At 37.3% G+C, this 24,288-nt stretch overlaps 2 protein-coding genes across 2 annotated transcripts; both read right to left on the bottom strand.

The window, feature by feature from the left end:
• Positions 1–522: 522 nt before the first annotated feature.
• Positions 523–6,947, bottom strand: LOC137941607 (protein EXECUTER 2, chloroplastic). The gene is made up of 11 exons (XM_068787092.1): positions 6,525–6,947; positions 5,198–5,314; positions 5,047–5,112; positions 3,843–3,949; positions 3,567–3,648; positions 2,453–3,133; positions 2,134–2,260; positions 1,832–2,001; positions 1,679–1,753; positions 1,225–1,317; positions 523–1,028 (listed from the first exon to the last, which is right to left on the bottom strand). Exons 1-11 carry the CDS (start codon positions 6,780–6,782, stop codon positions 927–929), a joined length of 1,878 nt encoding a protein of 625 aa, XP_068643193.1. The 5' UTR covers positions 6,783–6,947; the 3' UTR covers positions 523–926.
• A 340-nt stretch (positions 6,948–7,287) lies between these two features.
• Positions 7,288–22,746, bottom strand: LOC137941610 (E3 ubiquitin-protein ligase SIS3-like). The gene is made up of 10 exons (XM_068787096.1): positions 22,521–22,746; positions 22,336–22,374; positions 16,032–16,098; positions 15,870–15,943; positions 12,712–12,850; positions 12,493–12,585; positions 11,531–11,596; positions 9,193–9,309; positions 8,427–8,540; positions 7,288–7,882 (listed from the first exon to the last, which is right to left on the bottom strand). The coding sequence occupies exons 1-10, from the start codon at positions 22,547–22,549 to the stop codon at positions 7,454–7,456; spliced, it is 1,167 nt and encodes a 388-aa protein (XP_068643197.1). The 5' UTR covers positions 22,550–22,746; the 3' UTR covers positions 7,288–7,453.
• Between the last annotated feature and the right edge of the window lie 1,542 nt (positions 22,747–24,288).

Below are 24,288 nucleotides of genomic sequence, written 5' to 3'. Positions count from 1 at the left end.
TGTAATTTATAAGTGGTAGACCCCCTAAGCCTAGGAATAAGTTGTCCAACCCGAACCGGGTCTCCGGGTCACCGGAACTTCCCGGTTTAGCCTTGACTGTAATTTTTCTTTTCGGGTAACCGAGAAACACTCACAGATGGCAATAAAAAGAGGGCAATGAAGCCATCCTTCGTTATCGGCGGCGAAGTGGAAGGAGGCCACAACCCATCTCCCCCTTCTCCGGATCTCCCAAAGGGAGGAGCTGACAGTGGAGACAGAGGCTTTCTCCCTTGCTGATACAGAATGAGAGATCCGTTTCACCAGTTGAACCAGGCTGATCCAGCCGGTCAACCTAGTTTTCTCCCATTCCCAAGTCTCTGGTGTCATTAACTTGAACGAGAGCCTTGGACAGGTTGAATCTGTTCAACTGACTGATGCACCCCAGATTTTACGATAAAGCTATGAGAAGCTTTATATTACAGTTCCATAAAATTCAACTAATCTGTAAATGTATAAATATAGAACACATAAGAGAGAGAGAGAGAGAGAGAGAGAGGAACTCGGACCTTCTTGGGCTGTGTTTACATGTTCTTAACAAGAAATAACATCAAATTAGTATTAACAACAAAAATCAATTATTCTCACTAAAATTTTCACGTGTTATTCACTGAGAAAACATGAGAGAGATCCATACGTTGATATTAATACAACATGAGAGAGGAAAGATAGTTAGAACAGAAAGAGAATAAACTGAACTCAGGCCCAAGCGCCTTCAGGTTAAAGGAACCCCCCTCTTCCAAATTAAAGGCCAAAAGTTCAACACTTAGGCAGCTTCTCACTCCTAAGCTCCAGCTATCACATGTCCAATTCACATCTTTCCCAGTTCAAGCATTTGATCTTTCATATTTCTGTGACTGACTGATTATCTTGCAGGAAACAAGTACTGGTCACCCTGGGAGTTTCAACCGATCAAACAATACAAGGAAGCTTTGCTCTGGAACAACGTAAAGAAACCCTAGTTCAGCGCCTCTAACATGCTGCCCTAGGCCCTGAAATTGAACACAAGTATATTAGATACAAAACGGACTATGTATATACCCCATCCAGCATGTCCAAGAGGCTCCTACGTGTACTGAGCCCGACCCGTAGGCTAGTCAAATGTAAGCAATAAGAAACAAATATGTCTGATTATTTGCCTAGTTGTTAACTCAACCATGAAAATGGAGAATTTATATCTCTAATTACCTTGCCATTGAGTTGAAGTAGTTCACCATCAACCCACTGAGGATTCCGAAATCCCGCTTCTGCTATTCTTCCCTGACCCTTGTAACTTGCAATCTAAAACAATGAAATCACTATGTGCAATGAGCGATAAAATTGTGTAATCAAAATCATCATCTAGCAGTAAAAAAATCTGGCAAGTATCTCTCCCCCAACTAGACTACTGTACAGCAAACGCTGGCAGGAGCCAGACAATCCTGCTGGTGATTTCCATCGATCACCCATTTGGTCTCCAGATATTAGATTTGTGAACTACATATGGGACTGGTAAAATGTTACCAACTGTAGTGAAGAGGGTATATTTGGCCATTTTACAAGGAATTGAAAGCACAAGTAACTCCCAGTGTACATAAGCAGCAATCATCAGTAACTCAATATGTTGACTGCAGTCAACATTTATAAAGTGAGAGAATCATACCACTCCCAATTCTTCCGGATAGAGCCCCCGGTTTGGCAGGCGATTCTCTTTGCCAATTTTTGCACGAAAAGTGACCTACAATAAAGTTAGAACCAAAATTTTAAGTTGTTTTATACATAGCAGCAAGAACCAACAAACCAGCTAGCAACAAACCTCGCCAGCAGGAACATTGAGATCGCCAGTAAGCTTTATTGCTTCCACATACTCAAAAAACTCCATACTAGAACCATTGTCCACATTACCAAAGTCATGCCAGTCGCCAACTTTACGTCTTAGCTGTACTACCTCAGTACCATAGGGACCAAATGCTCCAACATATAAACCTGCTTCCAAATACCATTCCATTTTCAGTTGTAACAACAACCATTAACCTTTACGCAGGTGTTCAATAAATAATAAATAACTAAATTATTTCCAAAACAAAAAAATAAATAAAATAAAAACAGATAACTCACCATCAAAAGGATCTAGACTATCATGTGCATTATTGATTCGATTAAAAATCGTTTCAGTTGATAATCTGTTTCGTCTCTGTGCCTGACTAAGTGCAAGCTTGACAGCCTCACGAACATCTCTAGAAACCTAAACAATAATTTTTTTTTTTTTTTAAGAATAATGAAACCTAAAGGAGAGTTAGTACATATCCAAATACTTTGAAACTCTCAGTCAGAAATAACGTCGGCACTTGTTATTTGAATAGAAAAGGGGACTACTTCCAAGTCATAGCTTTTCCCAAAATGCAGGGAAAAAGAGTGTAGCTTATCTTGTTCTCACCTTTGAAGGAACCTTATCAACACTCCAAAAGGCCTTGGCAACATCACTTGGCATAAGTTCTGAGACCCCCTCAGCTGCAATAGCTGCCAATTTGAGGCCAGATATTTTACTTTCTCCGACAACTGGATTTTCATCCCTCTTAGGTATGTGAAGAACAAAGGAATCTCTTTCCATACTCTTTAATTCTGCTGGAACACGCAAATAAGTCTTTGAAAAGCTTTTGTCCTTATTATTTAATATTCCACCAATAAAGAGCTTGACATTATCTTTCTCCCCTTCCTTGATACTGGTACCTCCTTCAAGTGTCACTCCTTCACCATCTACATTACTGATCTCATCTTCACGATTTTCAGAAGAATGGATTTCTTTATCATCTTCCTCCTGTATCAACTGAGATTCATTATCTCCTTTCACTTCCTCTGGTTTACTAACATTCATGACCTTAACTTTAAGACCTGGAATTCTATCTTTGAGGAAGTCTATGACCCCTTTCAACACTTCTTCAGTTGCTTCCTTTGAAGAAACATTCTTGTCAGCAACACTGTCAGATTGATTCTCATCTTCATGATCTGGATTATCTTCTGTAGAAGAATTTCCAGATTTAGATGTATCATCAATGGATTTTGATGGTGATGATGGGTTCTGAACTGATGTAGCTTTTGCCGGCTGCATATATACTACCTGCCCATTGAATTACCAGAACAACTTTGAAAATTGGGGATAAGAAAAAACAACAACGTCTTCTTGACTAGACTCTTGAATACAGTAATCTAATACTGGGCCTCACATACAAGTAGAATTAGTTTTCATAGCATGGGCGCCAATAGGAGGTTAGCCACTAAGGAGAGATCATAGTCCAAATTGCAGGACATCAACTGATATGAAATTCTGTTAATCCATATTGACTTTCACTGACACCATTAAAACATTAACAGTAAGGATGGCTAAATCAGACAGGTGCCACCTCTAAATTTGACAAAGCACTTTTGATTCATTTCATTCATAAAGAAGCTTAGGCTGAAAATCCACTTTAGTGAATTCTCTCATAGCCTTGAAAAATATTTCTCGAAAGCTAAAATATCAGTTGCCTTTCACAAAATCTTAATAATCTCACCTTCATAACGTATGAAGCATCTGCATCTTTGACAAGAAATATTTCAAACAATGGAGTGCCAGGAGAGCCACTCATCAGCTGTCTGAAAATAAAAAGTTTGTCACATATATAATCACCAAAAAAATTGCTCTAGGAATAATGTTTAAGTGCAACATCAATGAGTGGAGATCTTGAGATCAAGTTGCACCTGGGTTTGATTTTTTTATAATGTGCAGGATTTTTTGTTGGCAATGTAATTTGTGTGTAATCAAATTTAAAAAGAGTATGATATATCACCTCGGGCTGTAAATCCTTGCGACAAATCTACCGAGACCAGGCGTTATACGAACAACTCTACCAAAAGGATCATCTGAATCTTTCGAAAGACCTATCCACCAACCTACCTGAAAGCGGCAAATAAATAAGAAGTCAAAAAGAGAGAAAATAAAAATGAAATTACAGAAAAACAACAACAGGAAAAACAAAAATCAACAAAGTTCCTCCTTAAAGTAAACTGACTAACTGATAATGTACGAGATAACCAACTAATGCGATGGAGTGCTTAACTGGTTAAGTTGATGTATTGTTGAAATGCAAAACATATGACACTACGAGAATAGTATGGAATGGATAACCTTTTGAATGCTTGACTTTAAAAGGCTATGCCAAAAAAAAAAAAAAAAACAGACACCACTGATTTCATGATCCTAGCTATCTGATGCATGAATCATTACTCACTAGAAAGGAATGGAACCAGGTTGGAGGTTGGGTTTCCAATAACCCAACCCCCAAACCCATCCCCACCTACCCCTAGATGGGGTTGAATTTCCAATCCCATCCTACCCTACATATCCTCGTGCCCTGGGCCCACCCAAACAATCTTTTTAAAATAAGGAATCCTTTTGTTCAAAAAAAGGATATAAAAATATTTTTTCTTTTACTAGTTGAAATTTACGTTCAATAAACAGCCACTTCAAGTCTCTTTTGAAAAGAGTCATTTCCATAAAAATAAATAGTGGAAAGTTTCCTTCAGTAACTACCCTCACTTGTCTGAAAAAAACTTTTTCTTATCCTATAAAACTATATCATTTCATAAAGACAGGTGCAAATAGTCTCAAAGGCCCCTCAGATGGGGGCATGAATAACCTGTCCCCTGCCTGACTCTGCACAGGTTTTTTGCTGAAACCCATTCCACCGCATGTGAAGGTGGTTGGTGTGCAGTGGGTTTCCCTCTTAACTTGCTAGTCTACGCCTACCTTTAGATATGGCCTTTTTACAGTTTCAATACCATTTTGTGGAGAATCACTAACTGACAAAGAATTTTGGAACTGGTGAATCCTCCTAACTGGCAACTATTAGCGTGAGCACAGTCACTATACTTGAAGACACAGGTATTAGATACAGTGAAGATTGTTGTGCCATTCATCCAGGAAAATGAAAGAAGTGTAAATGGATTGTCTAGGATGGACCAAGTACAAAGAATTAATTTGGTGAAACTTACCAGCCCAGTTCCAGTACATCTGGAGAGTATTGAAGCATCAGTATAACGCTCTTCATCAATTGCATTCTGCCAAGAAAAGAGTAAGGAAGATTAAAAATCCAGTCTTTCTCGCAAGGTCAACCTCTTGGCTAATCTAGCGAATTATTTCAACCTTCAATTGGGACATGACTTCAGCCACAGTGTCTTTGGATGCAGCTTCTGCAATGGCATTTTTCAGCCTAACAGCTTCCTGAAAATCTTCCTCCTCAACAGCATCTTCAAGTTGTAGCTGTAAAAGTTATTATATAAATGTGAGAAAATCATCGATTTAGAAAAATATTAAGCATTATGAGCTTACAGGTTTGCTTTTATTGCAGGCTAACCCTTCGTACCCATGTTTCATTTTGAGTCAGTGAAACACGTGTACTACTGACATGCTAAACCAATTTAAATTCCAAGCTATATCATTAAGTCTCAAATTTTAATATCTTGCAAGTCAGAAACTTTACTCGTGCATGGTTGACAGGAAGTCAGAGGCCAATCCCACAGGAATATCATCTAGTGCATTTTGGAGCCTATAGAGCCAGAGCAAACATTCTAGCTAATGTTCTAGCTAACTTTCAGGTAAGATTGCTGAATGTGAACCATTGCCATCTTAGTGAAGGAGAATTATTCAAGTCCCAGCCCATATACTCAAATTGCTTCAGAATAGTTTTACAACATTTTTTGTTGAGGTGATTCTCAGAGTAATAAAGAGGAACCTTTTTTTTCTGGAAGGGAAAACATTTTTGATAGAGGGAGGATTCGAAGCAGTTTACAGCAATATTAAAGATCTATTTTACATAAAACTGAAATAAGAGAATCTGGAAACTTCAAACTTAAGCAATATCTTTTTCCACACAAGAAAAAAGCCCAAAACTTATTCTTTGGTGAACTCATAGGATGCCTATCATCAAACACCAGCCAAAGATACTCTTTTATTAAAACCCGTGCTGGGTGCAGGAGTTCAGTTCCTGAGTTATATCTGAATCATCACAATCAAGCTAGATCTTTATTCTACTTCCTCATAAAAACTTTTCCTCTATAAGCTCATTTGTTCAGCATACACATTAGCTCATTTGTTCAGCATACACATTAGGTAAAAGGATATGTGTAAGCAGTAAGTCACAAATTAATAATCATCATTGACCGAACATCTTGAAATACTAGTAGTAATTCTGACACCAAAATTTACATGGGACAGAGAAGCCTAACCATAATTCTGCTAAAATAGAAAGCCAACACACATAGTTAAGTAGTTTTTTGATAAATTTATGGATTGTACCATTTTCAAAATAAGACAAAGTACAATACGAAGTCCGTACCGGATTTCATCATTTACGAATTCGTGCACGAAATAAGTAGAACAAAGTAAAAGCCAGAAAAACAGCCACGTTAAGAACTGACGTCGGAGGTTAACAGATCTCTTTTATCCAATATTTCAGCTGGCGAAATGGTACCTTAAGAACTGACGTAAGCCTCTCGGCTCTATCGACTTCCGAGAAGTGCTGGCTCCATCTGTTCCAGTCCCCATCAGAATTGGAGGTGCACCTGCAAGAAACTTGTGAACTTCCGCCATTTCTTGAAATGGGTTTCTGTAGAATTGAACCCGTGAAGCTTAGACTGCTCTCCTTCTTGGTTGAGAAGTCAGGATCCGGATGTCTGATAAAATGAAACGGATGCGCGTTTCGCACACTCCAAGTGTTTGCGAGCACCATCTCCCCTTCAAGTTTTTCCTTTCCTCTTTCCCAATGATATCCGTGTATTTTCCTATCCCTCAGGCCGCAAGCCGATAGAATTGGAGTGATGCACAATACGACGACCACCCGCCAGCAATATCGTCGAAGAAAAATAAATTATGCGACGAATAAACAGACCAGGAAATAGCGGAAGTGGGGTAACCAGACGATTACCCGGAGATGACAAAACACCCGTGAATTTGCTTTTACGGCTGCACATTTTATTGGCTTAAGAAAAAAGAGATTATGCGGTATGTACAGTCTTTAAAAACAATAACAAGAGAGACTATGAACTGTTGGAAATGTGATTGAAATCGTCAGCCCAAATTAATCCTGCAAGGTCCATAAAATTTTATTTTGAAAAGCCTATTGATTAATTTTGGTTCAAATAAAGCTTACTAAATAATCAACTTATTTCTTTTAATTCCACTTTTTTTACAGAATATGATAAACATCATTCAATATGCAAAGAACTTGTATCCAGTATTCATATCTTAAAAGCCCAATGACTAAGTAATAAAAATTACAAGGGAGTGAGAGTAACAAAAATTACTTCTAGTAACAAAAATTATTACAAGTAATAAAAATTACAAGGGAACCGAGGGATTATTCCTACTTTGGGTCCAAGTGCTCGAAGCTGAACCCTAATGTTACCGTTGATGGTACGCTCTTTGATCTAGTTGAGAGGATTGATCAATAACCACACATGCCATCGTTCCTGATGCTGCGGCGCTTGCGGGGCCCTCGGTTATCACAATTCGCGTTCTCCCGTTGTCCGCAGCTTCCAGCCCTAAATCAGCCTCCACCGCGACAACACCATTCTCTGATCCAATAGTACGAAGTAATCCCTGCATCCGCAATAGATAGCCATGCCCAGAAGGCTGCGCCTGTCGCATGTAGCGACTTGTTGCTACAACACTGGCAGATGCTCGCCCCGAATCTTCTCTTAGATTGGAAAGAGCGCTAAGGTCAAGGTTAGGAAAGACAGAGCAACGGCAACGGGGGCACTTCACATTCAGCCGAAGCCACTTATCTATGCATTCCACATGGAAATTGTGAGCACAAGGGAGGCCCCGAACCTGACACCAAAATTTCAAAGGACTGATTAAAGAAAGAACAATTAAAAGATCCCCACAAAGGAGAAATTAAATTTCCCTCCTAGTCTGGAATACATTGTTTCAGCAAAGTACTCCCACACTCACATGAAACCGTCCAATCGATAAATAAGATCGCATGATTGCGCAAGTCATCAATTCAATGGTACTGGACATGGAACTCCTACCCAAATATTTGCTTTAAAAAAAAAAAAGAGAAAAAGGAACCCAAATAATTTAAGAATATCATCGTCTTAGCTAATGCCTCAATGCTAGACGGCGTTATCAAAATGGGCACTTTCTCACTTTCACTGTCTGCTGCGAAGCAAACCAGCAGGTACAATTACAATTTCAAGATTCCAAGTCCCTTAAAAGTGCAGGAACACTATCAAGTCATAATATTAACAAAAACCAAGTGCAGGAACACTATCAAGTCATAATATTAACAAAAACCGTATCAATGACATTCAAAAACAGCTGACATGTTATCAAAGAAAAGAATAAACAGCTAATGCCTGATTCTACTTACCTCGTTCCCTACGCGAAACTCCTCAAGACAGATTGGGCATTCACTGCAATCAGTTGGAACAGACTTCAAGCTGAACTTCGAAAGTTCCTGAATAAGTGCTTCCACTGCTTCCCTCTGTACAGATAAGATAAGAAAATAAAAACTATCTGTCGATGGGAATGATGAAAGCAGTAAGCATGATCAGAAATACAAGACAAAATCAGTATTTGTTCATGTTACTTTGTCACCAGCCAAGATCTGGAGCCAGCACAGTAGATTTTGATCACAAAAAATGATAAAAACAGTTGAACAATATTGAACAGTACACAGTATGCTTCAACCACAGGAACATGCATAACAAATATCACACTCAAAAGAATAAACTTTAGCATCAAAACCATAAATAATAATTTTTATAGACATCCAATACCACAAAATCAAAGGATCTACTGGTTTTATTAGGAGCCAGACAGAACCAACTCAACAGATAAGAAACCAATTAGGTTTTCCAAAAAGGCTCTTGAAAATCTATCGAGCCCTTTAATTGATAGATATCAAAGATCCCAACAACTTAGGTCAAAATAACCAGCTTGAAGATGGGAGGGCAAATAATTACAATTATGCTAAAGGTGTAAGATGCATCATACCGTTAAAGCTACAACTTGTAAACCACGTACAGCAATAGAATCCCTAGGCATGCATTTACAGCTTTAGATTCCCAAGGCATGAGATTATAATAGTGAAGGATACATTTAAGTATTGTACATAGCCCTCCATGACACTTCACCTGAGTTGCAGTAAGGTAGAGACCAGGATGGTATGCAGTGTCTTGCCCAATTCCTCTCATCTCCTGGCCAGCAGCTTCAAATGCCCAGTCAGGCACCCGAACCATGTCAACCAAAACCTGCAACAGAAAGAACATAACTCACTTTCCTGTCCTTTTAGAGGGCTTCTAGATTACACTGTCAAGTGTAGTACATGATTTTCACAAGCCTTAAAAAGGAAAAAGCATATCTGGATATCCATTCATACATCAATTAATAAATGCTGCAGGTCTAGGTTCTGCAGTTCATAAAAAATGAGGTTAACTTCAATCCTAAAGGATTTAGAGGACCAAGGCAGAATGCCAGCGTTGATCACTTGAAAGCCTAATTAGAGGATCAAAACAAAATTTCTGGAAGTCAAACATCAAAATCTCATTCTTATGAACCAAATAATCAGCAGAGCCACAACCTTTAACATCAACCATGACCTCCATCCATAATCACTTTTATAAAAGTCCAACTTGAACATCAACTTTGTCACTTCACTGTCGCTGAACTTTGTCACTTTGTCAGCTTGGTCTCTTTCCTCACAGACCAGATGCACACCGACATCAACTAGAGTTCATTTCATTCAAACAAGTATCTAGCAGACTAGGGCCCGTGTCTTTATCCACCTGTGAGGATTACATATAAATTAAAGAAGATCAACTAGGCTAGTGTAGAATGAGAGGATCATTCATAGATCAAAACAGAGTTTTTTTGTTTGGCAACCCTCGCACAGGACTCTGTTTCTGTTTTAATTTTTTTAAAACAATGAGAACAAAATTTTATTAAGAAGTCTTTTCCCACACATGAAGCCCTGTGTATCCCTTCTTTCTCAATAAAACTCTCACCATTTCGTCTTGAAAGGTAAATTTCTCGCTATTTGAAATAAAAATTCAATTACAAAGAGGGCAGAACAAGGAGCTCCAAATGGAGCAGACCATGCAGAAGGGAAGTGATAGAGAAAATAAGCTACATAGCACCAAGAAATCAAATAAAACCGTATAGAGATCTTATTATACAGAAGAGCCCACAACAAGCTGGTCTTGGGTAACTCACTCCTGATCAAGTAACAGGTGAGTGGTTGATTGAGGAGTGTAGCTCCATGAGATTGTCTTCAGTACATAGGTTCACTATCAAGTCATATGTCATGGAACAGTTGAGGACCTTCAATTAATCACAAGCCAACGCTGTTAAAACCAAATGAACAAATGTAGTGCTTCACTATGGCATAGCCAACAGTAAACTATGTGAAGACAAGCCACTTTGAACGAGTGTTCATGGATCCTACTAATCTCAGTTATGCAAGCTTCACACTGTCAAAAGTGATTTTAATACATAGAAGTCAAAAGTACGAAACTTAAGGGTGACCTTCCTCCCTAACAAGAAAGATACAAACGAACGTATATTAACACATAAAACAGAGAGAGAGAGAGAGAGAGAAAGAGAGAGAAAGAGAAGAACTTCTCCAGCTAGTAGTGAACCAAAGTGAAATATCACAGAAGATTGTACCATCTCTTTACAAATTAAAATAATAAACATTATAAAAATCAAGTAAGGCAATAATCCACACTTTTTACACACACCGATCATCAGGCAATGACATCCAATACTAAGGAAGCAACACAAGAACAACAACTTACATTGATATAATAGAAGTTGTGATGAGAAATTACATGCAATAATGGTAGCAACTGTCAAGAGCTTTTCATGAATATTCACTTTCACACACACAAATACCCAATATACCCACAAGACATGAACTCAAGAATCCAAACCCCCATGTAGCTATTGAACCACAGACTCAAAGCACATATAGACTGTTTTAGTTGTTCTTACTTCTTTCTGGCACATAATTAGCTGTTTTTTTCTGTTTTTAATCAACAATCTGTCAGGAAATTGTCATATAGAACAAATCATTACAAATCAAAGCTCTATTTCATGCGCACGACTTCAACGCCGTGGTCATAGAATGAGTCAATTAAGAATCATAGCTCTGTTTTATGTGCATGACTTCAAACCTTAGCCTCATAAATACTTCGTATGTGCAGAAAAGGGAATTTAGTGAAACTGTAGATACCCATACATCCAGCATCAACTGATATGAAGAATGGGGACATCTCTAGAAAATACTGAAGTTAATCATGCAAGTAATGACTAAGAACTTAAAATCTATTTTATCAGACTCAATAACCTTATTAGAAATCCTGTCCACTATCAAATACCTCTACTTATTATAACAGAATTTTTTATGTAAGATAAAAAGTAAATCATTCTAACAACAGATAAGAACCCAAGCCATGAAAAGGTAGAGCTCACCCCATACTCTGAAATAGGAATCCCTTGTTGGAAACGTTGCAGGAGTGCATTCCTCCGAACCCGCCACTACAGAAGAAAAGACAATTAGAGGCCTACAAAAATAGGTATGGCAGAATGTAGACTGTTTGAGGCTCCAAGTAAATGATATCTCGAAAAAAAAATACAGGGAAGAAAACTCAGGGGACAGAAAAGTGCAGTAAAGCACAAATAAGCATTGTTATCTTTAGATGTACATACAGAAAACAGATATTAAGTGTGTAGAAGAAAACATTCAGAGATGATATTATATAAAAAAAACATGCACCATACCAAGCATGTCCTTGTTCAACGTGAAACATGAGAAATGATACAGATTAATATAATGACCTTATCCAAAAAATGGGTTTTGAGGATTCTGATCATGCTAAAATAGGCTTATGAATGAAGCCAGGTGTTTGAAATTTTGTCATTGGGATTATTGAGAGATATTTCTCCTTCTTATTAACTGATGGGAGAACTACACAATATATAGAGTACAAAGGCCGTATATCTAGGAAACTAATTCTATATAAAATCAGGAAACGACCTATAGAAATTAGGATCTAACTAACAGCAGAGGAAAAATTCAAATTTTTGCAGGCTGTACAAGAAACACTCCCTTGTTTGCCAAGCCCCAACACTCCTCCTCAAGCTGGTGAATATTTAATTTTCACGAGGAGATTTTCAATAATATCTCTGTTACCCACCATTGTCCATTTATGTTGTAATTTAACTTTTCTTCTATTTTCCAATGATCCACCACCTCATCCTTTAACAATTTTAGACAAAAATTTATTTCAATTATGTGAAATATTTACTTCAACATATTAAACACAGAGCAAAGCTTTAAAGATTCTATGACACAATCATACCATGATATCAGAGCTGTATTAAATTTACACAATGACAAAATTCCACTTGATCTTTAAAAAAGCGATACATACCTTTCCCATAGAGATGCAAGAAACTCCAACAAGTCCACAATAACTGAAAAGCAGCCATACAAGGAAACCCCATTTTTGACCTTCCTCAGGCAACTGCAAGCATTTAATTAGATAAACATAAGCAACTGCAACCATTTTAAATATGAGCATTCAAATTTTGTTAATTAGGATGTCAAAAACAATAAGGACAACTTAAGAAAATCAAAAATCAAAACTTACGCAGCCCCTTGCACTGGAGAACCACAGTGTACCAATCACAGTCCAAGCCCATAAAAAGGGATACAGGAGCAAAGAAAGGGCTGACAGAACCACGATTCTGCCATAGAAACGAGCATATTGTTGCTGCCATCCTAAATCCCTATAATCATGTACAAGTGCAAAACAAAACAACAACGTTTAACTTCCACCAAAGGAGATGAGAACACAAGTAACAGAACTAATTAGACATGCTTGATTCCACATAAGTTTAGCAATAACCAATTATAAGAAAATTATCCGATATTCTTTAATAGAAAAACTAGATGATAATTACTCTCTGAAAGTTGTTAACGGCACTCATAATCAGCAATCAATGATACTGGAAACAGTTTCATACCATTTTATAGTTTAGAAAATGGCAATTTTCGCTCATTTAGGAGTGAGATACTGGAGACAATTCTTTCATAGTGACTCGATGCCTGATAGACCTAGAAACAATAAATTTGCGACACTTCAGCTTTTCCAGAACATATTTGCACAAACTTACCGGTACATGAATCTGAAATCATGCATGATTAAACATTTTAATCTACTCAAGACTTTGTCACCTATTTCGTGTGGAGCACCTGCCAAAGAAAGATTCTCACGACAGATGTGCTTAGACGAAGAGGCCACCCATCTATCGACCCCCTCTGCCCTCTTTATAACGCAGAGGTCGAAACCACCGGTCACATCCTGCTACAGTGTTTTTTCTTGTGAAATGTGTGGACTTCCATTCTTTGCAAGATAGGGCTACAATTTTGTATGTCGGCAGATTTGATCTCCTTTATCAAGTCGCTCATTGGTACTCCCCTTCCTGGTCTTGGAAAGTTGATGATCTTTGCATGTGCTGGTTTTATTCCGTGGGGACTTTGGAATGAACACAACCGCAGGCATTTTGATGCTAAATGTGAATCCATGGTAAGAGTTGTTGACCGTGTATCGGGCCAAATCTGTGCTTGGCTTTTTACTAAGAAGCCCTTTTTTCTCCTTTGTGGGCTCCTCTATCAGAGATACTTGGAGCATCATGGCTAAGATGCTGATTGGAACCAAGGTCCAAGTCATGCAAGAATGGACTCCTCCACAATCTGGTTTCCTAAAGTTGAATTTTGATGGTTCTTCTCTTGATAATCCCGGGATTGCTGGCTTTGGGAGAGTTATCTCGGATCCCTCTGGTAATCACTGTTTCTCGTATGCTGACCCATTAGGCATTCCTGACTCAATGTCGGCTGAGTTCCATGGCCTCCTCAACGAGCTTCGCATTTTCAGAGACAATTACAGTGGCCCGCTCCACATTGAAGGGAATTCGAAGGTGGTATTGGTTGGTGTGATTGTGCATCCTCTCCCCCGTGGAGCCATTGGGACATTTTTTCGAGAGATTCTAGAAATTGCTTATCTTCTCTTGTATTTGGTCTCACATTCCAAGATCTGCAAATTCGGCAGCAGATGTGCTTGCCAAACAAAGAGCAACCCTTCAATATTTTGTTGTTAGGGATTTGCTCCCTCTTCCTTTGTAATTTTTTCTCTATTAATATATATACATCATTTTCAACAAAAAAAAGACTCACCTCCCTATACAATTTCAGGATTGTTTTCCCCATTTGCCCCTCCATATCGACCATGGTAATTTAGGTAGATGCCCCAAATTTATTATACCGGTAGCCCAACAGCTCTTGTAATTGGAAATTGAAATGGGCCATGTTGTGGAAATGACCAGGATTCCCAGTAACACACCAGGACATGTTCTGGCTGCTCATAATTTAACAATATGTCCTGGTTCAACCTAGTAAAACCTGGTCTGACCAAAAGAGACGCCACTTGTTTTTGGGAAAACCAAATGAATCCAGGGATTAAATCAGATTGCTCCAGAGTGTGCCAAGATAAGGAAGAGAGATCCTACCGCAGCAAGGACTTGTGATGACCAAGACACTCAAGCAGCAGTGACAGTGGTAGCAAAGGAACCTCTTTTTTCTCAATCATCCACAACCCCTAGCACATATCAGCATCATCACAGCCTTGTTCCCACCAAGCATGGGTTCGGTACATGAATCCCCTCAACCATTTTGCTCTAGAACTTGCTCCTCCCATTTGATTGGTGAAACTTCATCAAATCTTTTTCACTTCTTCCATCCATGTCGTATTGGGCCTTTTTTACTAATTTTCTCTTGCCGGTTCATCAATCAACATTGGCAAAACCCTTCATTATGCAGAAACATGCATGACCAATCTCAAACAACTCTCTCCTATCCTCTCAGCTATCAGTGCCAATCTTAAATATTCATTTATATATTAATAAAAAAATTGCCTTTCCTACTCTTACCATATGTGTACCATGATATTCTCTCCTGTGACAAGCTCATCTTTTGTAGATTACCAGAAATTCTGTAGATGGGAAAAACCAAGCCACCTGGAGGTTCAACCAGATATTCCTCAAAGCACTGATCTCATTATTGAAAAACATTGCTCATGGGAACACATCCCACGCAGCAAATACAATGACAGATCAGCTAGCTAAGGAGGGCAGAGAACTGTAACAGCTTGTTGCGAATTTAATTCCTATTAATTGGTTGTAGTTTTTTTTTTTTTTTTTTTTTTTACTTTTCTGTTTTGGACCTAGGTTGACACAACCCATTGCAAGACAGGGCACATCACAGCTGAACAACTCAGATTCAAAGAATAAAAACCCAGTTGAAGTAATATGTTTGAACATGAAGCATTGAACCAGGCAAGTCAGGAGAACAATTTTTTACTTCATAGAATGAAAGGGAGGAAGAAGAAGAGAAACAACCTTCTACTTCTCTATCAGATCTTGTTATTAGAAAACTCCTTTTATGATGAAATCGTCTGTTGAAATGGTGGCCCTCGAGAATTGAACCAGTTTGATCCAACCCCATCACCCTGCCAGCCTGAGGCCTTAGTCATGTTTCAAAAAGTTGCTCAGGACAAAAGTTTTTAACAAATGAGCAAAACGTAACAAGAAAGACGTCCAGCCAGCCCATGCACCACTAGGCAGAAATAGTAAATTTCCATATGTTAATAAGGTGCAATGAATACATTATTTTCTTGCCAAGTATATTATTTATGATAAATTGTAAAGAAAAAAGAAAAATTACAAAGAAGAAAACCAAAAGGGACCTTACAAGCGCATTCCAACAGCAAGACCATTGTCTACAAACAGTACCATACGAAAAACAAAGACAGCAGTATAATCAACCTGTTGCAAAACAGAAGCATGATGCTGAGTGAAAAATAGTATACGTTATTGAAATCACCAATATGTATATAGGGTTCAGGAAACTCACTACAATCCATATGTGCAAAGGATATGTACAAAGATGGTAATGCTTCCAATTGATTGCAACAATTGTTCTGATAGTCGACTTGTTAAAGACTACAAAGACTCAAAGTTAACTTCAAAGTTCAACAAGTTATTCACGAAGTTCAAGGAATGGACAAAATTCATACTGTAAACTCGCTAAAGAAATGCTAACTTGTAAAGTTTATGGATAAACTGAAACAAGGGTAAGCACCTAGTTCAGGTCACAAGATCTAATGTATTAATTCTTTTCAAGACCAAATAGTCCTTTCACATCAGGACTCATCTTTTCATTCAGATCCTAATTCTTTATCGTATTTCATCCTTCAGGTCTTACACATCTAGGTCACATAAACTTTACATACAGAGCCTAGCCCTACCAGAGACAGCAAAACCTTTTTTCCGTTTGGCAAAAAGATGCATCCTGTATTAAACAAGACAAATACCTCTTTTACTTTCCAAGAGTCTAATTGGCTTCCATGTCATAGAAAAAGTTGGAAATTTATAACTAAAATGTTACTAGTTTGAAACTTCTCATGATGAAACTTAAGTAACATCTTCTCACCGTAAAAGTAAGGCCAGGTGCATTTCAAAAAACATAGAAAGTAGGCGTAGGTGGGTTGATCCTCAGACCAAGTCCAAACACACTGTCATAGAGGGGAACAATGGATTTTCAACAACGAATATAGAGATCCCTGAGAAGATTTGATATAGGAACAACATCAGATTGGTTAAATGACTCCTAGGAAAACAAACCAACAGGAAAATATTATGAACCCTATTGAAAAATAAGTACAATGGCATTTTGGTCATTTTAATTTATCCTCACTCATATATCTTGATGTAAACTTGTTCTTTATGTTGAATTATGTCTATAGTCCAATTTTCATGTAAATAGGACATGTAGAATGGGAGATATAAGAAGATTAGGATTTCACTTAAGTAAGGGACATATTTGTAATTTTGATCAAACCTATTAAATAAATAGGTTGACGATCATGCACAACCCCCAACGCAGCTTTCTCCCCCATCTCTCTCTCTCTCCTTACTTTTTTCATAGTATCAAAGTAGTAGATCGCATCTAGGAAGGCTTTTTGTCAATCTTTTTCATTCTTTGAAGCTGACGTCTACATAGAGGAAAAATCTTCTCAGGTTTTCCGGTTACCGGTTGGTAAAAATCCAATTTTTTCTTCTTTTTTCTCTGCCATAACCCTAAGCTTACTGGTTTTGTTGTTTCAATAACAGATCTTTATGTCTTAAACTGCCCAAAAGGGGATTTTTATGTTGTTCCTGGGATGTGCACCAACTCCCAATCTACAGTCTGCCCTTGCTGATGTCATCCTCAGTTCATGCTGATGTCAGCCCTGGTTGATGACAATTTGGGTTATTTAATTTGAAGTTTATGCGCATCACAGTAATTGCCCTAACCCTAATTCTGCATGGTGAGGCCCACTTAGGCTAGTCATACAGAATTTTTTGGAAAGTTTATTTGATCTGATTGGTGTTTATATATACACATTATGGTTGATTCTAGTGAAGTATATACTCCATCTAAAGAAACTTCCAATTCTTATGGGAAAGATATTATCACTATCACATAAAAAAAATTGAATGGTGACAATTTTCTCAATGAGGCTAAATTTGTTCGAATGTTTTTAAAAAGTAGAAAGAAGCTGAAATTTATTAGGCATGATCTCCCTATCCCTCAAGATAATGATTGGGAAGCGGAAGACAGCCAAGTTATAACTTAGATAGTCAACAACATAGACTCTTCTCTTCGGAATCAGGTTATGAATTTTGAGACTGCCAAAGCTATGTGGTTATCTCTAGAAGCTTTATATGCTCAAAAGAGCAATCTTTCCAAGGTGTATGAGTTATATACAGATTTTTTTGGCTTGAAGAGAGGCAACAGGACAAAGACAGAATATTATAGTTATTTTCTAGGTATCAAAGTTGCAAAAAGCACGGAGAGAACTGCTTTGACTCAGAGGAAGTATGTAATTGACATGCTTCAAGCGTATGGCCTTTTGGGAGCTAAACTAGTTGATACACCTATGGATGTAGGACATAGTCTTCAAGATGATCAGAATTTAGAATTGAAAGATAAAACAATGTATCAGAGATTAATAGGCAAACTCATATATGCTACAATTACTAGACCAAATATCTCATTTGCAATTAGTGTAGTGACTCAGTTCATATAGCATCCATGTAAGATTCATCTAGAGGTTGCACAGATAATCTTAAGATTGTGAAGTTAGGTCCAAGGCCTATCTCAAAATGACTAGTCATCTTAGGAAACCCCTTTCCCAACTAATAAACTCAAAATCTTTGATCTCACTAATCAATGTGGGACTATTCCTTAATATTTTTTTTTCTGGAAGAGAGGCAGCTTTGCTGCCTTGGAATCCAAGCCAGAAAGCCCCTTCCTGCTTCTTTATAATCAAGGTTTAAGTGAAATTTTACAATAGGACACAAATGCCCCTCAATACTCAAAATCACATATCTCCTAAAATACATGTCTAAATTGAATGAAAATTTAACTAGAGATAAAATAAGACATTCTCTATCTAATAGCCATACTATAAGAGAAAAATGTAATATTGAAAATATTTTAACAAAGATATCTAAAAAGAACACCAGGAAAAGGTATTCTTTTTAGACCCAATGATCACTCAACATTGAGGCTTTCTCTGACGCTAATTATGCAGGCTCCAAGCTTGACAGAAAATCAACTACGAAGTATTGTGAATATTTGGGAGGAAACTTAATCAGTTGGAAGAGTAAGAAACAGAATATTGTTACTCGATCTAGTGCAGAAGCTGAATACAGAGCGATGGCCCACATTGTACGTGAGTTAATGCGGGTGAAATCTGTTGCCCAAGGTTAGGCTTCTATCAAAAGGATCCTATGACCATGTATTGTGATAACCAAGCAGCGATCTTCATTGCTAGCAATTCAGTATTTCATGAGAGAACGAAACACACAAAGGTAGATTGTCATTTCATTCGGGATGCCACTATAAAGAAGGAGGTGACAACCCCATATGTTCGATCGAGTGATCAACTTGGTGAAGTCTTGACTAAAGCATTGGGGAAGCGTGAATTTATGAACTTCTGTGACAAGTAGGATTTTTTTACCTATATGCTCCAGCTTGAGGGGGAATATTGAAAAAAAAAAGTACAATGGGCGTTTTGGTCATTTCGCTTTATCCTCATTCCTACATCTTGATGTAATCTCGTTCCTTCTGTTGACTTATGTCTATAGTCCAATTTTCATGTAAATAGGACATGTATAATGGGAGATATAAAAAAATTAGGGTTTCACTCAAGTGAGGGATATATTTGTAATTTTGATCAAACCTATTAAATAAACAGGTTAATGATCATGCACAACCCCCAACGCAGCTCATTCCTTTGAGCTTTTCCTCCATTTTCTCTCTTTCTCACATTCTCTCTCTCTCTCTCTCCTTACTTTTTCCAAACCCCACACCTTTTACAATGACAACAAAGAAGAAAATCAAACTATAGACATATAAAATGCACATCAATATGTCAGGCTAAATCGGGAGTTTTTCTTCAATATCTTGTTGTGGAGGAAGGTCCTATTTAGTGAGGTTTGTATTTTTTTCTCTCTCAGTAATATATTCACACCTTTTCTCAAAAAAAAAAAAAATATGTCATTGTATGGAGTATAGATGACATGAGTGGAGGATCCTCGATCACATGTTAGGGAGTCCAAAATGTTACATGCTTCGATTTTGGTCAAATGGCACTACCTTTGCACCCGAATTTTGCATCATACATTGATTTAGTCAACTCAATAGCATTTTCCACACACCAATCACCACAATCATGGACATCCCTCTAGCAATTTGTCTCCCACCTGTTTATTAATAGAATTTATGCTACCATTCTACATGAGAAGTAAGTCTTTGTAGCCCAACCCAGGGTATAGCTATCAAGTTGGGCTAGTGTAGTAATAGATAAGTAGAAAGGCCTACATTTCCATATTTCATCAACTAGCTATTAACATGTTGGCAAGGTACCTAACAGCCTCTTACTCACAAAGCATTTTTGGTCAACTACTCCATTTCTGAAGGTTGTTGATTTTCCTACGCCCAACGTTGAAGTCATGACTTCATGATAAGCATGTTCAACCTCAAAAATAGGATGATTGAAATTGAGGTCATGCAAACTTAGCAAACTAGGCATTTTTCATAGCTTCGTCACTCTCTTTCATGGTCAGATATTATAACTATTGAGCACTTGTCCCTGAATCTGTCAATTTATCTCCACTATTCACACTAATTCACCAAAAACCAATAAAAAAATTAAAAAAAAAAACTAAAACAACCTCAATGAAATCTCCCTCTCCTTGTCACCCCATAACTTGATGAAACCACTTGTACAGCCCAGGACATGTCATAAAACATAAGCCCACGATGTTTTCTCCACCTTAGGTTCTAAGGGAAATGAAGGCAAGACCCCTTTGACACAAGCATTGAAGAGGGAGGCAAATGCATCTCCCTCCACCCTCTTCATGAAGTCACTGTGAGGCCTTTAGTCTTGGCCTAGGACACAGGGCTGGGTGATATTGATAAATCAGATTCGGTGCATAATTTTGGATATTAGACTACGAGTTTTTTTTTAAGATGAATTAGTGTGACAAAGGAGCTATTATGATTTAGGTTATCTAATGATGGGAGCAATTGTTCAGATTTTGCATAAAGTGAAACATGCAGCACTGCCATGTGCAAAGGGGTTATAGTTTTGCTATCACAATAGGCCTCCCTTTTGTGGTTCTATCAACGACTCAATCATCAGATGTCAAGATGCTCTGCATATGAGAAACACCGAGGAGGTTATTGAACAAACACCTTCTATAGATTGGTTACCCAGAAGCAAAAACTAAATAGGTCAGAGATATCCCATTAGCTAGTTGAATTAGTTAGTGAGAACAATCCCCACAAGGGTTAAGGTCGGGTAATATCCTGAGGTTATTTATTAGTTGGAAAAAACCTCCTCACATTTGCTAGGCATTTTCAAATCAACATTAAACTAACTTTAACACCAATGACAAACAAAGTTCAATTTCTAAGTGGATCTCTGACTATAGAATCGATCAGCATTGCCAGGGGGGCTCTGACTATAGGGTTGATCTAAACCTCCGAGACAACTGTCAATTTCTGGGTGTCACAACAATATGAACAGCTTCCACATCCAAATAGGTGCTACAGAATTTGAACCACCCAACAAGTGACCAGTGATCCTCTAGCCATGTCCACCTTTATGTGGGGGGTACACGTTTACATAACTAAAGTTTTCCATTTTCTTCCTCGAGCTCATGATTGAAAAACATATAATTGGTCTGTGTCACTTGGGATTCACTTAAACAACTTTTTGTTGTTCCTATTTAGCACTATATATCAAAAGCCAATCTTTCTCTCATGACTCATTGTTAAAAATCAATTATTCCTCCATGAGGAGGTTGCTTGGACTGGGTTTAACATAGGGGACAGCCCATCTACTCCTATTCTACTAAAGAGAAGTTGTCGTTAGCTTGACGTTCCAATAATTTAAAACTAATAGGATTTCATTTTGTCAAGTTCCAACTTCAACAGTGGCCGAGGAGCAAATTATACTATTGGAAAGAGAATGAGGGTAGCCTATGCTTCTGCAACTTCCAAAATTATGTTTTTAAACCCCCCTCTCGTGGTAAATTTCGGGGATATGTAATGAATACTTTAGTATCCTATGGATGAAGATATTTTATTGTAAGATATAATATTGTATCTCTCTTATGTAGTCTAACATGTTGTGTCTCGTATATTCCCCTGTTGTACACCTTGCTCTTGTTTGATATGCTTCCGCCTCTCATCCAACAAAATGATGTTATAAATGTAGAACAGATGAAAAAGGAGACTTTTTAGCAACAAAACATGAAGATGACCAATCTACTATTGCTGGACAGGTCCTAAAAGTGTAAGGAGTAATCAATAAACTGAAAAAGTATACCTCAACCGAATTATTTAACTGCAAATCAAGAAACTATGTAATTAAAGTTTTGAATTTCTGTCTGTCCGAACTTCATGTCAAATAGAACAGTTTCCTAGCTTAATTTTGTCCAATCTTAGCTACAATGTTAGCACATGCTAGGAGTCTCGGCACAAATTGTTCACATAATTGAGAAATTAGAAAATCGATAATGTTCTTGGTACAAGGGAAGACTAGAAGAAAACGCGAAAAAAGGTGAGACAAGAGAATTAAAAAAAAACAGTGCAAGGATACACACTCTTCGCCAGCATCGACAAAAAGAAACCATCATACCTGTAAGGAAAAGAAATATTACTAAGTTATAAAGGAAAAAAACAAAGGTAAATTAAAGCAGTATGTTATATAAATGGCGTACTTAAACTACGCAACGAGTTGCAAAATATAAATATAAACGATAGGCAAAGAGAAATAGGACTTACCACTTAAAATCAACGCATCTAATTGCCATGATATAGCTCCTGCATCTAAAACCCTAAATCCACTCCAAGCACAATCACGTTCTAGAATTCGCAACAAAAAGGTGATCGATTTAGCCACTGTTCGTGGGACCCATTACGCCGTTATTTGACGAAATTACTTTTTGCATGACATCACTTTAAATGACCTTGCTGAAGTGTTGGCCTTCGGAGTTTACACTGCGGATGTCTCGACTCTATCGGCGTAGTCGAGAGAGAGAACAGAGGGAGACAGTTTTTTCACCTTTTTTAAGTTTATATTTGAAACATAGAAAGTGACGAGAAAATAAAAGAATAAAAAATTAAAATGGAAAATAATATTTTAATAATTTAAAATTTTGATTGATTAAAATATATACACAAACCTATGAACTAAAATATATTTAACTATTAAAATATTATTGAATGACTTTTATTTATCAATTAAAGTCAATATTATCAATAGACTTTTCTTTACAAATTTATTATAAATAAATAAACTATGAAATAATATTTCTATAAATTTAATTTTAAGACAATACTTTTGCATTTGTTATATTAAAATGATTTGAATTTAAAAACATTATACACGAGTAAATGACTTTGCGGAAGGGTTGGCCTTAAGATGTCTCGACTCTCTTGGCGTTCTCGAGAGAGAGTATAGAGGGTGCGCCAGTTTTTTCTCCTTTTTTTTTAAGTTTATATTTGAAACATATAAAGTGAAGAAAAAATAAGTTTCTTTTATTTTGTTTTGATGTTCATATAAAATAAAAAAATTAAAAAGGAAAAAAATATTTTAATATTTTTTTATTGATTAAAATATATACAACTAAAATATCTTTAACTATTAAAATATTATTGATAGACTTTTATTTATCAAATTTTTGGAAAATGATTTTTCTCCCCCTTTCTTTTTTATTATATTTAATGTGGTTTCCAAACATGCCCTAAGGGGCTCTTTGGAACCCACATAAACGAAATAAAATAAAAAATATAATTTTTATTGTTTGGTAACTAAAAATCATTGAAAAAATAAAATGAGAGAGGATATCAAGTTATCTCTTAGTAAATAAAATTTCTCTAAAAAATATGGAATTTAGGGAGAAAATAATATAAATAAAACTCGAGAAATAATTTAAATCATCCTATTTTTAAAATATTATTAATTTAATTTTTTTATTTTCCTCACTAATACTTTATGGAAGAAGAAAATAGGAGATGACAAATGAACGTATCTTTTATCGCAAGAAAGCAAGACTTGCACGGGAAGTGTTATGATAGGGCATCATCACGACTCTTCATTAATAATGTCGTATCATGAGATTACGTGCCTCTGGATATTCACTACGCCGCCTCTGTCCCGTTGGCGTTGGTGAAACCGATCGTGCTTCGGGCCTGCGCCAATTACGGACCCACGTTGATTAAATATCTGAGCCTACTTGCTGCATCCTGCGGTTTAGGATGCTTTTGCATCCACACGAGTCGCCCAAACGCGCGCAAGGCCGGCCTTCGTTCCTTTTCCTTCATCGCAGTTCTCGTTCTCGTTCTCCGTCTTAACGGGTCCACAGCAACCGGGCCCACTTTGGAGTGTCACGACTCACGAGTCACGACACGGACGTCATTGACAATTGACATCATGCAACCGAAGCATTGTGAGAGTGGGTTCGGTTTAATGACATGAGAAGCCCCGAAGGGCGCGATCCTCGTGGCACTTGCCCTGGCGAAGCATGCTTGCTCTACTCCATGTTGTTTC

This window comes from Aristolochia californica, unplaced genomic scaffold, assembly GCF_029961685.1.
Source record: "Aristolochia californica isolate CCGP_79_NKW_82.1479 unplaced genomic scaffold, dmAriCali1.0.hap1 SCAF_9, whole genome shotgun sequence".
Lineage (NCBI taxonomy): Eukaryota > Viridiplantae > Streptophyta > Magnoliopsida > Piperales > Aristolochiaceae > Aristolochia > Aristolochia californica.
This window is presented reverse-complemented; position numbering and strand designations above follow the sequence as displayed.

Excerpts from the sequence above, each read along its gene's own strand:
- LOC137941610 (XM_068787096.1), bottom strand. The coding sequence starts at position 22,549 with ATGGCAATTAGATGCGTTGATTTTAAGTG. Across the intron at positions 22,375-22,520 it reads AGATGCGTTGATTTTAAGTG|GTATGATGGTTTCTTTTTGT; the intron begins GTAAGTCCTATT and ends TTTTCCTTACAG. Across the intron at positions 7,883-8,426 it reads AGTTTCGCGTAGGGAACGAG|GTTCGGGGCCTCCCTTGTGC; the intron begins GTAAGTAGAATC and ends TTTTGGTGTCAG.
- LOC137941607 (XM_068787092.1), bottom strand. The coding sequence starts at position 6,782 with ATGGTGCTCGCAAACACTTGGAGTGTGCGAAACGCGCATCCGTTTCAT. Across the intron at positions 2,261-2,452 it reads TTGATAAGGTTCCTTCAAAG|GTTTCTAGAGATGTTCGTGA; the intron begins GTGAGAACAAGA and ends ATTATTGTTTAG. Across the intron at positions 1,318-1,678 it reads ATCCGGAAGAATTGGGAGTG|ATTGCAAGTTACAAGGGTCA; the intron begins GTATGATTCTCT and ends TCATTGTTTTAG.